The sequence below is a fragment of the Aptenodytes forsteri genome, unplaced genomic scaffold (assembly GCF_000699145.1).
Source record: "Aptenodytes forsteri isolate BGI_AS27 unplaced genomic scaffold, ASM69914v1 Scaffold465, whole genome shotgun sequence".
NCBI classification, from domain to species: domain Eukaryota; kingdom Metazoa; phylum Chordata; class Aves; order Sphenisciformes; family Spheniscidae; genus Aptenodytes; species Aptenodytes forsteri.
Genome location: NW_008795039.1, coordinates 818,489 through 836,316, shown reverse-complemented (window position 1 = coordinate 836,316; position 17,828 = coordinate 818,489). Strand labels below are relative to the sequence as shown.

The 17,828-nt window shown below is 35.4% G+C and overlaps 1 protein-coding gene across 1 annotated transcript in view; it reads right to left on the bottom strand.

Moving 5' to 3' along the window:
• SPATA17 (spermatogenesis associated 17) overlaps positions 1–17,828 on the bottom strand; it is a 97,082-nt gene that overhangs the window by 75,410 nt on the left and 3,844 nt on the right. The window contains exons 2-6 of the mRNA XM_009276843.1: positions 14,316–14,405; positions 12,911–12,992; positions 6,047–6,092; positions 5,823–5,827; positions 482–585 (exon numbers count right to left, since the gene is read on the bottom strand). Of these exons, the coding sequence (XP_009275118.1) occupies positions 482–585; positions 5,823–5,827; positions 6,047–6,092; positions 12,911–12,992; positions 14,316–14,405 (327 nt within the window). The remainder of the gene's footprint in view (positions 1–481; positions 586–5,822; positions 5,828–6,046; positions 6,093–12,910; positions 12,993–14,315; positions 14,406–17,828) is intronic.

The following is a 17,828-nucleotide window of genomic DNA, read 5'->3' as shown; positions in this document are numbered from 1 at the left end:
GGTATTTAAAAGACGTGTAGATGAGGCGCTTAGGGACATGGTTTAGTGGACATGGTGGTGTTGGGTTGACGGTTGGACTCGATGATCTTAGAGGTCTCTTCCAACCTTAATGATTCTATGATTCTATGATTCTATACTGGGAAAAAAATAATCTAGTTCAACAAACCGTATTTAGGGCATAATAATCTATGAGTTCTGAGCATAGGTGAAGAGCCAAATTCAGTTTTATTAAACTGGCATAAGCCCAGAGTACGTCTAATTAATTCAAAGAAATTATTCTGGATTCATAACAGTGTAAATGAGAACAGAATGTGGCACAACATGCACAGCCTTAGGATAAAGAGAATGATGACTGATATATATACATTTGATAATGGAGGGGATCCTACACTCAAAGAAATAGTTTAATTAGTGCCATAAACTTTTTACAAATAAAAGAAGAGGAAATGAATGCTTCACCCCATGGAATTTTTATCTTTACCTGACAATCTCGTTATTCACAGAAATGGCTTCCAGGTATTTCTTCAGTGCATAATAATTATGGATATATTTCCGAACATAGTAGCCTCGCCATCTTTTCTGAATCTAGAGGAAATAAATATTTGCTTAGTGTATTTCAAATAAAAAGCTTGTATGCATATCAAATATCTGTTGTATTTCCCAAATAATATCGTTTCCTTAAAAGTGATACCAAGTAGAAGCACCGATATGTTTCAATGAAGAAAATGAGGGTAGGACGTAACATATTGTAGTTAAAAGGTGATATGAATTCACTATTAAATGCCAACATTAAAAATAATGTCAAGTTTTAAACCACTGTTTATATTGGGGTGTGGCAATGAAAAGAAGTGTCTGCTACTGCCAGTGGCATTGCTCTATTTAAGAACAGTAAAAAACAGACAACAGAAGTGGTGTCTTTTCTCAGGTACAACATGCATTCCCTACTGAGTCACCACCTCACCAATATCTTCTGCTACACTCTCACCTTTGTGCTCTGGATATAATCTAAACTGAATAGAAGCCTTCCCAGTAACTCAATGAATCAGGCTTTCTGGAAACATCATTTACAAATTGCAGTTCTTTCATCTCCAATGTAAGATGATGCACTTCTATTTGTTGCACATTAATTATAATTTTCTCACAAAATGCTATTCCTCCTGCATAACAGGTAAAGCTTAAACTGGAAAAGGAAACCTATTAATCTGTAGCTAGTCCTAAAGTTGTATTAAGAATAGAAATTAGGTAGCATCCTCCACCAGAAAAGATTCATATTTTGGCGCATTTTAAAAAGCATCAGTTAAAAAAAAGGCTTAGTCTAGCCTGACTTTCCCCAAGAATTTATTTCAACAAAACAGTTTAAACCTTCTCTGATACTTAAAAATTCTAATCATGATGTTTCTGAAATGATTACAGGTTTACTGGCTATCTGTTTTGTGGGAAGGGAAAGTAAGTATTAATTAGGTAAAAAATTATCAGCACTGCCATTTGGTTCACCATATTTATCCCTAAGCCATGACATGTACAGGCAGAAGACGTAACTTGCTCTATTCAGTCACGTTGAGGGCTGCTCTCACTCATTTTCTTTCCCGTAAGAGGTCAGCATATTCTAGATCAATACATCTGAAAAATTGATTAACAATCTTTTCCTCTGTTCTCAGTGTCTCATTCCTCTTTCTTTACATTCTTCCATCCTTGAACTTATTTATCTTCCTGCAAACTATTCTTTGCTTCCTTGCATTTTGTCTCCTTTTTTTCCTCAATATATTTCTAAATTAATCTCCCGATTTCTATCTTCTAGTCTGCATTACCTTCACTCCTGCTCCAACTTCCATCTCTTTGACCTTTACAGCTTTGAAATCTTAAGAGATATAACAGCTGAAAGGCAGAATCTACATTAAAAAAGCAAGAAGATTGAGGTCTTACGATCCAGAAGCAACTCCGAGGTGAGGAGGTACTCACCTTCACTAAGTGCATTGAAGAGAAGAATGCTGTAATTTGCCAAGAGCTCTCCTTTTCCTGTGGGCCTCTGGCTACTAGACTTTTCAGGAACTTAAACTCTTCAGTGTATCTACAGGGAATGTTTTTATTTTTTTCCTTTACACCAACCCTTCTCTTTCCAGAACCAAGGTATGACTTGGTTAAGTGGAGTGCAATCCATGTGTTTGTGTTGTTTTGGTTTTTTTCTTACCCTATCTCTCATTCCAAAGAAGCATGTAAAAAAAGGAAAAAAAGAGTGTCATGTTTTGTTGTGTTTGATTCAGGAAGAAGGCAAGGGAAAAAAACTGCCTGTTTCCCACACCATCAATCAACCTTTGCACTCAGTGACTTCAGAGTCTGTATCATCAAGTCTTGGGAGTGCTCTTCAGTAATAGGAAAAATTCTCTCTACTCCTTCCAGTTCCATTGCAGTCCAATTCTGTACCACTGTGATAACTGACAAAATTTATTGCAATTTTCCATCTCCTGCTGTTTCCTGAGCTGAAAACAGTAACACACTGGAGCCACCTATAAGCAGACTAACTAAAGCAGGGTTGCATATTTTCATACTTTGCCTTTGGTATCAATTTGCAATCACAAAAGCCAAACCACTATTCTTTAAAGTTAAAACTAGCATTCAGTCTCAACTGATGGCACCTGTGGTACAGCTGTAATTATCTCTTTAAGTGAGATTTAACAAGAGAATAAGTATCACAGGAAAGCTTTCAGTAAGTCTTTGAGTGATGTGCCACCAAGAAAATAAAATTATGCACTAAAGCTGTTAGGAATAAGAGGATATTCACTTTCAGTGTTAGTACACTCTTCTATTTCCCCTTTGTGCCTTACCATGTATTTTCCTCTCTTCTCAAGTAAGACTCAGAACTAATTTAAAAGTTGGTATTTTCTTTTACCTATGTGTTGTTTGTTTGGGTTTTTTTGAATAAAAAAGGTTTGGACCTCTAGACATTGTTATAATATGAATGAATAAATAATAGTTCTGTGAGCAGCTGAACATGGGAACAAGAAAGGTTAAGCACCAGACATGCTTCTTTGCACTAGGTGATAGTAAATTTCATACTCTTTGCAACTCTGCTTTCACATACACAAGCTTATTGGGTTAAAAAGGGGTAGAGAAAGAGCAAAGAATGAGTATGCCTTCAGAGATCTGGGATTAAGCAAAACCCTTTGCATGTGAGTAAGGATCTTAGCTTTGTTTTTCTGTTTGGCTTCAAAATTTCTCAACAAGAGCAACTTGGCTCCCATATAGCTGTGCGCTCATTAATGCAGGATTATGGTCCCTTTGAAACTCTTTCTGACAGTCTTCACCTCACAGTTATAAATGCAGAACTGGATATTTGTGGGTTAAAGGATCAAAACTCAAACTGAAAGACAAAAGACTCAAATTGTATAAAGCTATAATAATCTCCAATGGGCTCAGTGTACCAATTAAATGCCGCATTCTACCTTTATTTACACCACTTTCTGCTCAGAATGACCTCACTGATTTCAACTGAATGAAACATAAGTAAGAAAAACTGCATTATGTCTCAAATTATTTTATGCTAGACTTCTGTTTCTCCAATACTGTATGTCAGAGATCACAAAACTGAAGACTATTCTTTTTGGAAAAGAACATTTTACACAACGCTTCTGATGATGTTCATATTTTCAATGTGGAAGTTCTAAACGTTTGCTTTTATAAGGAAGTATAACGTGTTATGACTATATTTCTTTTTAATTCCAAGGTGAATGTTTAAAAAATTCTTGAAAAAAAGGAGACAAGTGTGTATGCCCTTCAAAGTAATTAGCAAGTTTCAACAGTGATTGGTACAAAACAATTATTGTCATTGATCAGCACTGAACAGATAATTTTAAACAAAGTCATTGTGTGCTCAGCAGATTACAGCTTGTTAACGGGCAAGTTCTAAATGACCTCTTAAGCTAGTCAAATCAATGATGCATATTCCTCATTAAGTAACATCAAAATGTAAGTGGTCTTATAAATAATGTTTATTTTAAGCACTAAAACAAATGGCAAAACCTTGATATATCAAAAGCCATCTGCTCATGGAAATATTTTTTTTTCCATAGGATTATTTTTGTTGCTGAAAATATATAGCAACCTTAAATCTTGTAAGAGAGAGAATCATATTCCGACCTAGTACTCAAAACTGAAATTGATTAAAACAAGTTCTCTGATTTAATTTAAAAAGGTGAAACTGATAGTTTTGGTTACAACTAAATGCAATCCAGGGAGACAGAGATGTAGATTGACTTCGAAACTATGAGCATGTGTACACCCTCAATGATACTTCGATTGCCAAAATCGAAAGTGCCTTTCTAATCAGTGGCTATAAACTGAAATAAATAATTTAAGAATACTATGAGGCAAAACTAAGTGGTTAAATAGAAAAACATACACAGTTATTGTTATATTTTCAGAACACTGAAGTATATTAATCATGAATCAAGCTCACAATGTGTGAATGCGAGGCACTGTTGGCTTAGGAAACCTGAAGAATGGCAGCGTTTGAAATCTGCTCTGCAGATATGGCTGTATGAGATTTAGACAGAGGAGAATCGGATTCTGACATTTGCAACTAAATAAAGATCTGTTCTATTGTTTTCTACTGATTTAAATTTCCATTAAAGAAAAGGACATGACTGAAAAAATGATACTTTGAAGATTTATATCACCTAATGATTCAACATTATATTTCCATTACAAATGAATGGGAACACATTCAATTTCTTTTAAAAATGAAAGACCAAATGCAAAACTCCATTTGACTAGAATACATAATTACCTCTGAAATTTGGTCTTCAAATGCCTTCTAAAAGTACACAGCCAACTTTTAAGAGCTGGCTTGCATCTTGTGTTTTCTCACTGATTTCAGCTGCATGAGTATAAAGTATTTATCCACTGTGGAATACTTTCAAACTAGCTAACTAAGGAATAAACTAAAACCAAAAAAAAGTGCATTTCTGAGGAATTAGATTGCTGTTAAACACCTCCAGCTCTCTAACATGCACCAAATGTAAGATTCTATTTGTGCCTTTCAGAGAACCAGCACCAAGTCAAAAACCTGATGGGAATACATCTCTTGAGTCTGAGTTATTTTGGAGCCAGAAAGGCCACAAAATTAAAATCCATTTTTGAATCTTCCTACTTTACAGGAGTTTCCTTGGGTTACTCTCCATCCCCACCACATTCTTACATTTGGTAGAATTCAAACGGTAAGACGCCTTGCCTAAAAAGATATAGGCCTCTAAAGTAAAGCAGGTTTATTCCACAAAATAAAAGAATTAAGTAAGATAAAAAGATTTCATCCCAAGAATTCTCTCATGTCCTTCCCATGTTAGTTTTACATATTTGTTTTAAGTGCAGTTCCAAAGTTCAGGAAAAAAATGCTAATTTCTAGTTAAATATATTTTGCAGTTTTCCCCATAACAAACTTCATTTACTGTATATTTATTAAAGTTCAAGGACTGTTTATACTCTTCCTCATCTAGCAAAACTCACTCATAGTATCATCAATGAGATCAGTGCAGTTCCACCTCTACGTTTAGGCAATGAAATTGTCCTGTGCTCTCTGAGTAACTCTTTTGAGATTCAATACATCAAATGTCATGCACTAACAAAAGAAAAAGCACAGCCACATCAATGAACATAAAAGTCCTATAGTTTGTCAGAATTGTAAATATATGTGTACATTTGTAAGAATACTCGCAGATAGAATGTTTGGGGGTTTTATCAGTATCGTGTATGGTAAGGTACAATGAACATTTAAATGGGGCAAGACATATGCAGATGCCTTAAATTCAGCTACAGTTTTCAAATAAAACCCTGACTACTGAGTGTAACTTTAATTTTTAACTATGTACTATTTCCCGCTGTTGCCATCAGCATATCAATCAAGTGTATATTATTCTGGTTTGCTCATTTTATCAAAAGCAAATTCGGAGCACAATTGACTTTTCATTTGTTTAACAAGTGAAGAAATATTTACCCTGACAGCCACACATTTGACTTTTCATTTGTTTAAAAAGTAAAAAAATATTTCCCCTGCCAGCCATTTCATTGTAGAAATTCATCTTCATAATAAAATATGCTGTCTGTGAATCAAGGAAAAAAAAGATGGCATATATTTCAGTTACACAAAGACAGTGCTCCTATTTTTACATATAAAAGGTAAGAATCTTTATACATAATACATAATAAGAGTTCTAGGCTTAGAGAGAATAAAATCAAACTTTGTATTGAAGAGATAGGCTTCCTAATACATAATGCAGGCTTAACCAGAAAAATCTATGGTAGTCAAACTAGGAGCTAATGGAGATATATGATCATAAAATGCTCTCCGCTGAGTTTGATAATCAATGGTGCTCTACTGAGAGTAGAATAACAAAGCAGAAATATTCACAAGTGCTGGTGACACGTAGTATTGTATGATTTATTCACTGGGGTTCTTTTAGCCAAAACTCACAGAAACATAAAAGGAATTCATATTTCAAGACGTCTGGTTTAATGAAAAATTCAAAGAAATGCTGTCTTCAGTCGAAATCGTTCAAGGATACGGATGCAGTGATGGAGCAAAATTGTGCCTTCCAACCATCTGTACTAAATGTTATGTACTTAGCTGCCTCCCGAGTAATCCTTGGGAATTTTGTTTCATTTAATATTCATTTTAACATCATAAAATCATAAATACAATGATACCATGTTACAGTGAATCCCCTGATATAGAAAACATTTCCTGAAGTCCTGGTTTCCTTCCAATAAAGTAGAATTCCTCTCATAGTGAACGAATCCCCTATTATACTAAGCAATCACTTGGCAGCATAGGTTATTTTAATGGATACATCACTTTAAACTAAGCTTTCACATCTGTTCCGCCCTCTAATTACAAATGCAAAATGAACATAATTCACAATTGTATCATAAAAAGTAAAATATAAGTACTTTGAATGCAGGAGTATGTCCTTTATTTAGCACAACATGCAGCTTTTATGTGTTTCTCATGTTTTAGACACAAATCAAAGGCAAAAGTGCTTTCCCCTGATATAGTGATTTTCTCCCCCATGGCAAACAGGAATTCACTATAAAAGGGTTTCACTGTAATTAGTGTTATTTGAATTGCCTAGTCTGATCCAAAGCAAATTGTCTGTGGAGAGCAGCAGGACTGGATTATTTATCAACAGTCTGGGCAATTAAGAAACAGTTGGCTGCAATATGTTATTTACAAATGAACACAATGATGCTACTTCATTTTAAATTCTCTTTCTTCATTACATTAAGCAAGGCATAATTCCTGCAGTTTAATTAAGGTGCATTTTAAATGCTCACTTTAATATCATACCAATCTACTAATAATGGAAACAGTAGAAAAGATATTTCTTATATGAAACAAAAAATGCAGGACTGCTAAATTTCAAAAAAGTTTCATGTATATGTGTAGATGTATACACATACACAAGTATACATATATATATTTGAGGGAATATCTGTCCCAAAGGTATGAATTAGAATAAATAGTAGACTCTACCTCCCCTTTTGTCTCCATAAATGTTTTCTGAGTGATACTAACTGTAGATAGCTAATATTGGAATGAAATAATGGTTGCCAGGTCTAAGTATGTTCCTAAACTGTTCAATTAAATTGATACAATTTTGTCTTGCAGCTCATCTTCTCTTTCTTTGGAACGGAGTGGAAGAGTTGCACCACCACCAAATAGATAAAGCACGTTTTTAATGGAAATTCCTAAGCTTAAAAATTATCATCAGATTTCTGTCCATCAATGATTAAACTAAACAATCGCACACCTTTTTGTTTATTCTTCTCATATTTGAATGCCGTGAAGACTTAGGTCTGAATCCATCCTATTTCACGGAAGAACCTAAATTGGAGACCTAACATCGTTATGCTCTTTATATCATCAATACTGAAAGACAGTGGGACCACTTTCCCTCTGAGCTTGGCAAAGTATTGCAGAGCTCTGCAATTGCATCTCTGTCTACTATTTACAGAGATAGTCAATGACAACTAGGGTCCTAACTCGCCTACCTTGCTTAGGTGTGACAAATCCAGACCTTACCCTACCACTACTTAACAAGGTCACTCACAATAAAAAGGAAATTACACATTCCTGCTTTTACTCAACATTGTTCTAAATCAGAAGTCAGCCAAATGCAGAATTGCTCCTATGACTGTCTTACAACCTTAGCCTTGCACCAAAAGCCAAAGCCTGTGTCACGATCTAGGTTCTTTTGCAAATGGATTTGCCCTCTCTTTTCTAATCCTGTTTAGAATAATATGAACTAGTTCTGCTATTACAAGTGATGGAGAATGTGTTCATCCCTAGCCACAAAAGCATAGCCATAATTTAGTGCTTCAACCCAAGTGTATACTTATGTGCTTTCCTAGTAAACAAAGGATTCTTTCCTGAACTGGGGCCTCCTTGTCCAGAAGACTCCTTTCTTATGCTTAAGTGGAATTTCCTGCATTTCAGCTTGTGCCCATTGCATTGCCTCTCATCCTTTCTCTGGGTGCCAATTCCAAGGTGGCACTGCAAGGTTGACTCTCTGGGAAGAATTATCTTGCCATCTCACTGACATGCACCAGCTCCACTTCTGAACTGTGAAGTCTGTCTATCTGTCTCTGATGTTAATATACAGGTCTCCCCACTAGTTTACTTTAAGTCTATGATTCCAAAACATATTTGAAGCCTTTTGTGTATAAACTATTGTACTACTTTCTTCTTTTCTGTTTAAAAACATATTTGGGGATAACCTACAAATGTGATCTGATCCTGACTGGTGTTTTCCTTTTCTTTAAACAGTTAATACAGAGAGACAAATTCAAAGGAAAACCAGAAATTTGATTGAGAGTAGATTGAGAGAAGGAACCAACACATGGTCTAAGTTGGGAACAGACACTTTTTTTTTTTTAAATAGAGCAAATAGGCATTTGCCTAATTCCTGTTAGACTGGGACTATTTAAAACTGGTTACTGAGTTGAAGCTAAACTTTTTAGGGTGGTGTCAAACTACATCACATAAAATATTTACTTTTTTCAACTGCATCTCCTTCCAAAGTGAGCTGAAAATATGTCCATCATGCACACTGACTTCATATAACAATGAAATGTTACAATTCCATTTGCTTTAACAAGTGATTTCTTGACTTTGAGAAATATTGTAAAAAGAAACATTGATGTACAGTTTGATTCATGTTCTGGTGTTTGCCTGGTTTTAAAATTCATACTTTCCTGCAGGTCATGCAAGATTTTCAGAATCCAGTACAACCAATGTAACTAAGTTATTAAGAAAACTATAGGAGCGCAGTTCTTAATTTTAGCTTGAGATTAATATTAGGAAACAAAGCTTTATACCAAAGCACCTATATTTAGCATATAGAAAGGCACATAACTTTAGTCACGTAAACACCATCAATAGTTTTTTTTTAACTTAATGTATTTTATCAATCAAAGGAAGAGGCACTAGAGGAGTAACAAATGGAATACTAGTAGTGAGGCACATATGGACAGCCAATCTGATGAGCCTCAGCCTTTGTTATTTTCCGCATCAGTACCACTCACATTTCAGAATTTTGAATATAATCATTAAAATGATTTATTGTCAAGTAATCATGGGTATTTTGTGCATATGCTTTGCCTTGTTTGCTGGCAGCAGATACCAATCCAATCATTATCAGCGGACAAATTTTAAAGTGACCAATTTTTTTTGTATTTAAGAAACTATCATGTCAAATGTATCACTGTATTTCATAATCAGGAGTCATTACAACAGTTATTAGCAAGAGTTCAATGCAAACATTAACTGACCCTTTAACTTAGAAGTCGCATTAAGTTGCTGAGAAGATTTTTGTTTCTTTTTGAAATATTCCAAACAGCCATTGATCGAGTAAAGATAGTATAACAATGAATATAGGGAATGAGCTTGAACTTTATATTTAGGTCCACCCCAAAACATACAATACTGAATACAGCGGTCTAAAGGGAGAAAAAAGTGCCTTTTTATCTGCTACTTGCATGGCTTTCAGGTTGGCTTCCAATCAGGCTGTCCTATTTAGTCCTATCCAATCAAAGAGATGGCAAGCGCAAAATGAAGCATTTGAGGGAAAAAGATGGTTTTCCATGCTGATTGCTGTACAATTCATAAGCTTGCTGATGAGATTCTGTTTCTCTAGAGCCCTGGCTAATATTGTATAAGTGCTGGTATCCTGAATTCATGGTCTGATTTAGAATGTGTGTATTAAATGTGGGCTTGCACAATTTTTTGTCCTACATTATTCCACAGTCTTTAGACTTGGCAAGGGCTTGTCAGTTATGTCTATTTGAAGAACAACATATGAACCAGGCTTTATTGGTTAAAGTCTTTTTTGTTGTTGTTTTTCTTTTCAGAAATATATTTCAAGAATGGAAAGCTGAGGGGGTTTTATGATGCTAGCTATCTCAGCTTGGTTATTACAGGAAATCTGTGCTAATTTTAAAGACTCTCTATCTTAAAATGTAACTGTCAGAGTATTTTTTAAGAAGAGAGGGCAAAAGAAGAAAGGAGTAATAAAGAGATGAGGTAAAAGACCTCCAATTTCATAGCTGCATGGAACAATTGAGGTTGGCAGGGACCTCTGGAGCTCCAAACCATTGCTCAAAGCAGGGTCAATTAGAGCAAGTTGTGCAGGGCCTTGTTCAGTTGTGTTTTGAGTACCTCCAAGGTGGGAGACTCCACAAGCACAGCTCGCACTCTTTGGGCAACCCTAAAGACTCTCTATCTTAAAATGTAACTGTCAGAGTATTTTTTAAGAAGAGAGGGCAAAAGAAGAAAGGAGTAATAAAGAGATGAGGTAAAAGACCTCCAATTTCATAGCTGCATGGAACAATTGAGGTTGGCAGGGACCTCTGGAGCTCCAAACCATTGCTCAAAGCAGGGTCAATTAGAGCAAGTTGTGCAGGGCCTTGTTCAGTTGTGTTTTGAGTACCTCCAAGGTGGGAGACTCCACAAGCACAGCTCGCACTCTTTGGGCAACCCATTCCAGTATTTGATCAACCTCACAGTAAAAAAAGTTCGTTCTTATCGTTGAGTGCCCTGTCACTGGGCATCAATTCCAAATGCTGTTGCAGGCTGGCTCTCTAGGAAGAATGATCTTGCCATCTCACCTATGGCATCTCACAGGGCACCACTCGGAACAGTGCAATGGACAGTAGGCACAGTGGTGATGTGTTCATTTTGTATCTTATCTGGGCACCACTGTTTTTACAATGTTTATATATAAAAATAAGTCTCTGAAGTGACATAATTCTTTTTAAAATAGGAAACTGATTACTATCAATAAAGAAATCAGCATTTGAACATGGGGTGGCCAAAAGATTGCTCCTTACAATTTGGGGGGATTGAAAAATGTGTAAAATGGCCACCATCCAATCTTTGTCCTGCTTAAGCAGTCTTAAAGACCTAATGATCAGATGCCAAAAACTGACATGGTTCTTATCTCATCCTGAAAAACACAGAAACCCATAAATCGCCTTGTTTCTGAAGTGAAGTTCACCACTCTACAATGTTTTAACTGTGAAAAAATGTAGAACTTGAGGGGACGTCATGAGATGACTTCACCTAAAACATTGCCTGAAGCATATCTAAGCCATCCATGATAAGCATTTGTCTAACCTGCTCTTAAAAACCCGCAGTAGAGGGAGTTCCACAACATCTTTTGGCAGTATGTGTCAATGTTTCACATGAAGTTGATATCTTCCTTCCCTTTTCCTAGTGGCTGCACAGATCCTTTCATTAACAAATTTTAACATACATTAGCATTACCATGTTTCTCTTCTTCTACAGAAGCTTTTCTAGATTAAACAAACCTTCCCTAAACTCAGGGACAATATTCAACTGAAGTCCCACTTTTTTTAAAGCAGAACCCAATCCAACCATGCAGCTATCTGTCCTGTATTCAGAAATTAGTGTTTTAGAAGGTAGACTGAAAACCATAGCCTGAAAGGATGACCCATAAGTTATTAGTTAAGCCAGCTAATTTGGAAGAGAGAAAATCTTTAATTAGATTACTGATAGACTTGGGGGAAAAATAGATGAGCTTTCAGGCACACAAGTCCTGCTACTTGAAAACATAGTTTAGTAGGAGGTATGGACTTTAGCCTGTAATATATGAGTTACTATGGTGCCTTTTTTTTTTGCTTTTTCTTGACTTGTCTGTTTTGACTGAAACACAACAATTTAACTTTAACAAAATTAATCAAGAATAAAAGACTAACAAGTTTAAAACTACTGTAAAATATTAACATAAATTTATAAATTAGTGAAGTAAACTACATATTAAAAACTTGATTATTTTATGTTAAAGGCAAATTAGTTTCTTCTTACTCTCCTAAACCTGTTAACAGCGGTTTTAGCTTGTGTGCTATCGTACACTTCTGCTATCTTCAAGTCCGTCAAGGGAATTAGATTGACTGTGATCTGCTGTGTGCCTTAAGGCAAAACCTCAAATGCTCCAAGGTTCATTAAGTAAGAAATTTAAACCACTGAAACACAGAACAGCAATGTGTACACACATTGGCTTATTTTATTTTCAGAATTAAAAGTTCTGCCAGGAAAACAAGCATCTTGAAAAGCTCCAATCCTGCAATTAGCATCATGCGGGCAGGCTTCTGCATGAGCAGATCTCATTGCTGGTTTGGGGACTAATACTCCAGAGCTGCAAACACTTAAACACTGACTTAACTTGACCGTTAGGAGTAGGCTTACTGAAATTAATGGTGCTTTTCATGATAGTAAAGTTAAGTACGTGTCTGTGTGTATAAAGGATCAAGTTTCAGCTTTTTAATTTCAAGATGAGTGAATTAATTACCTCATATGTATTCTATAAATAACCAAACAAAATTTTTAAAACTAGTTTTCTACCTCCACCATTTTTCTGAAGTATCTTCTGGTTTGATAACCTCTCCACCACTTCTGTATAAAAATCACCATTTTGTTCAGATATCTAAAATAAAACATATTAACAAACTAATGATTATTTTGAGACTTTACAATATAACTTTATTTTTTCCTAATATTAAAAATAACTTTTAGTGTATTATCCACACTTATTCCAAACCGATGGCCACTGCAAACATACTTTATACATATATATGTATGCATATATACATATGCACACACATGCACACTTATAAATCAATATATACATATATTTATACATACACACACACTTTGCTTTTAGAAAAAATGGGTTACTGCAAAATTACCTATATACTATTTCAGTTATCATTACAAAACTTTAATGAAATAGCCTTACAAATGTAATTTGCATGATAGATGATTGTATTTTCAAGAATGGTTTTAACCAACATATCTGACCAGTTCTGAAATCCACCAGTAGAACTTAACTTTCTCAATAAGAGTCCAGTTACCATACACTCACTAGGCAATTTTTCTGTAACATCCACAATAACAGGGATAAGTAAAGTCTCTGCAAACAGCATATCTGAGGGACATGGGGGTTTTTTCCAGTCACGCGAATATTTCTTAAACAATACTGTGTAACTATTCTGAAGATGGATTATTTCCATGCTACTTACTAGCATCATGCCATTTTAATTTTCTGCAGTTCTGAAAATCAAAAAATATTATTTCTTACAGTGGCACAGCATATATTTAATTCTATTTAAAAGCAGAATAACTTTTTTTTTCACCCAAATGCTCCTATTTTATTAAAATGAAGTAATACCATGAGAAATTTTGGGAAAAAAACAAGATTGAAATACAGATTAAAATAGGCTTAATATACTACCTCAGATAGGCTCGGACTCTGCATCCTCGAAACCAGCTCTGGATTTTGACAGCAGCTTTGTACTCTATTTTTCTGTCTTCATCTACAGATCTGAAAATATAAAAAGTAGTAATACTTGTCAGCATGGTAATTTAATCCATGAGAAATTTTGGGAAAAAAACAAGATTGAAATACAGATTAAAATAGGCTTAATATACTACCTCAGATAGGCTCGGACTCTGCATCCTCGAAACCAGCTCTGGATTTTGACAGCAGCTTTGTACTCTATTTTTCTGTCTTCATCTACAGATCTGAAAATATAAAAAGTAGTAATACTTGTCAGCATGGTAATTTAATACCAAAGCAGAAAAATTCTTCTAAATATGCCTTACTATTGTAGTTTGTGATCTTTTTCACCAAGTTTTTCGTTTTTCAATTCTACATCAATAATAGTTTATTAAAATGAAGTAATACCATGAGAAATTTTGGGAAAAAAACAAGATTGAAATACAGATTAAAATAGGCTTAATATACTACCTCAGATAGGCTCGGACTCTGCATCCTCGAAACCAGCTCTGGATTTTGACAGCAGCTTTGTACTCTATTTTTCTGTCTTCATCTACAGATCTGAAAATATAAAAAGTAGTAATACTTGTCAGCATGGTAATTTAATACCAAAGCAGAAAAATTCTTCTAAATATGCCTTACTATTGTAGTTTGTGATCTTTTTCACCAGGTTTTTCGTTTTTCAATTCTACATAGTTCAATAATAGTGCAGAACAATATAATCTACATTAGTTGCATATTCTGAAAATAACAAAGATAAAGAGTATCGCAACTTGATGGTGATGCAAGGTTTGGAAGAGGGTACTTCTTATTCCCATACAATACTGAATATCCATGTCAGCATGTCATGGACTTCTTCCATTGTAGGTGAAATATATGAATAATGCTTTAATGATAATTAGGCCTGAATTATAACAAAAATCCTGTAGCTACATATAAAATTGTATATCTGCATGAATATTAAATAAATTAACTGTGGTCAATATTATCATGATAAATACCAATTGAATCAATAAAAAGCATATATTAAGGGTGACATCTAGTTCAAATACATTGTTTTATGACCAATACAAAATATTTTATTTGTTTATTACCTGAACAGTGATAACACCAATAATGGTGACAGATACACTCCTTGTCTGTAGATTTTTTCAATGAATACGAGCTAATCTTACAGGGTGAAAGTAGAGGATTTAGACCTTTTAGCTAGTTTCTTAGGAAGGAATTTAAAGAGGAGAAATATGAAAAAGAAGAAGAGGTAACTGAAGGAAAGTGAGATACAAATGAAGTTAAAACTATTGTAAGTTAGAACAATGAAAGCATAGGAAAGAAACTGGATGTGGAAATTTCCAAACTTTAGAAGGCCTGGAATGTCAGGATATGAAATCTTAGTGTGGCTTAAAAGGAAGTTGCAAATTGGAAACAAATGTTGTTGGTAATTTGGATAGATTCCAAAGGGATGACCATGAGAATCTTTTACATGGAATTATAGTAGTCAATGCAACAACTTATTGAGTCTTGATAGGACTTTGCACAATGGGAATTCAAAGACACGAATTTTGGAGATAATGTAGAAATGAAACTGGCAGCATATTGGCATGTGCTGCAGACAGGCAAGGAGGGAACAAAAGGAAACAAAAGAATTAGAAAATATGCTAGGGTTGCAGCATTGATTAATATCAGTGAATTAGGAACTAATGAAAAAGGGAGTATACAGAGGAAGATGAAGACTTTGTTTTTAAGTTACATGAGAAGAAAGGTTATCTAGAAAGAGATACTGGTGAGGCAGCTGAAGATGCAAGATAGATGTAGGTGGAGAATTGATGGAGATTTTCATCAAAATCAAGGAGACTTTCAAGAACTACTAGCTGTCAAAGCTTTGTGTCAAATGACATAGTACAAGGAAAAAGCATGTGCATAAAGGCATGTGCACAAGTGGGAAAGAAGCACAAGTAAAAGGACCTCATCGGAAAGCCAGAAAATAATTCCAAGAGATAGTCCTTGCTTGCCTTCTTTCTGTGACTCTGTCTATTAGGACAATAGTGTTTGTAACAAAGCTAAAAGTCATGTAAGGAAAACCATGAATCTAAAAGAGATTAAAGAAATGTATGAATCTGGAAGAGACTTTTCAGAGAGTTCAGGAAGAAATCACTATTATGATGAGTTTCAATGCTGAGGGATAGAACCCAGCTATGAGATCACCTCTAGCTTTTATTTACTTTTTTGTTTGCTTGTTTCAAAATGTCGATAACTGTCAAGACTTCGAACTTAAAATTATATTTTAATTTTAATGGATTTTTTGCTATCCCATTCTTATTAGGAACGTATTTGCCAAATAGTTTAATTTGTTACACCTGCCACAAAAGAACCATCAGGTTACTATTAGTTAGTTGTCTTAACTAACTAACTTAACTACTTGAAGTTAGTTAGCTCTCCTAACAAAGTGTTGTGTCAACATTAATTGCCTTGGTAAACACCAACAAAATTAATTTTTATCTAATAAATTAGGATTATCCTCATTATATTTCTTGAAAATGAAACACAGATTTACTACCAGAGATCAAGAAGCATTAGCCTGATGCATTTTATATCATCTGGTGCAGCATGTGCTCTCAAATCACATTAAAAGGACACAAATTTTCATCGTCACCTGATGTGCATCAGACCCATCCAGTACCTCTAAACTGTGGAAAAGAGACTTTTTTTACCTAAGACCACAAAATAAGTCAATATCAAAGCTGGCATTTATGCTAGAGAGCTTCCTTGTTTCCTTTCTTGTGCAGCTTCTTAGACTTCATAGGAAGGAGACACCTCCAGAATACTTTTACCTAGAGGTAAATGATTTTGATTAAAAGGGTATGAGCGACTTGGCCCTGGACAGGCAGCCACCATTACAGCCTGGAAATTAAGGGGATGTGGGACTGGCCATGTCAGAGGCGACAGCTCCAAAATCAGTCCTACCCACTTGGCAATGGCAACAGTCTGCTTTTGGAAGAGCACAAGCCGCCTCCTCTATTACTCCCTGTTAGGTTTTTTAGTTGGCATTCTGTCTTGCCTGGCTGAGTCAGTTTAGAAGTCTTTGTAAAGTTAACTGAAGCAGACCAACAACAGACTTGTTTTTATTACAGTATAGTTCCACAAACACTTTCAACTGGCCTTGCCAGCAGAAGAAGTGGTTTGGGGTATAAGTTGCTCAAGCTGGCGTCTGCCTTTCTGATCAGGTTGCATAGTTGTCATATTGTTTGAATTAAGCTTTGAGAGTCACAGATACTTCTCAAAGACTTTTCTGAATGTTAAAAAGGCATACTCAAGGTCAGCATCTGACATATAGATGTAACAGTAAATAGAATTAGGTTCTGGAATGAGTAAGTGATAAAATTGTTTAACACTTAAAATAAGAGAATGCACTAGCAGATCCTGTATATGCTAATGCTTATCCTGACAGGGTATTTCTCAAGATGCAGGCTTATGGCATTTTTGCATTGTGCCATCATTGCGCAAGTCCTTCACTAGAAAGGTGCTTTCCCTAAAAAGACACGGTTAGTTTAGGAGACCTCATACCTCTGACATAAACGGAGTTCTGCATAAAGCATGACAGGGATGTTATTAAGATCAGGAAAACATTACTAAGATCAGGTAAACCTGTCTAACCACAACCAGCAGGCAAGGTACTACAGTCATCAACCTGCACTAATTTTTAATGGAACAGGTGTAGAGTCCTAAAATAGCAAATGCATTTTGAAAGATAAAGAAAGTTTTCTAATTTGGGGATTTACTTTAAGGCACTTCAACTACTATGTTCCTCCTGCAGCAGTAATTGCTAGCAAGAGTACTGTATTGGGTTTGCGTGGCAACGTTGGGGGAGGGGGGGGACTACAGGGGTGAGAAGCTGCTAGAAGCTTCCCCCATGTCTGATAGAGCCCATGCCAGCCGGCTCCAAAATGGACCCGCTGCTGGCCACGGCGAGCCAATCAGTGGAAGGGG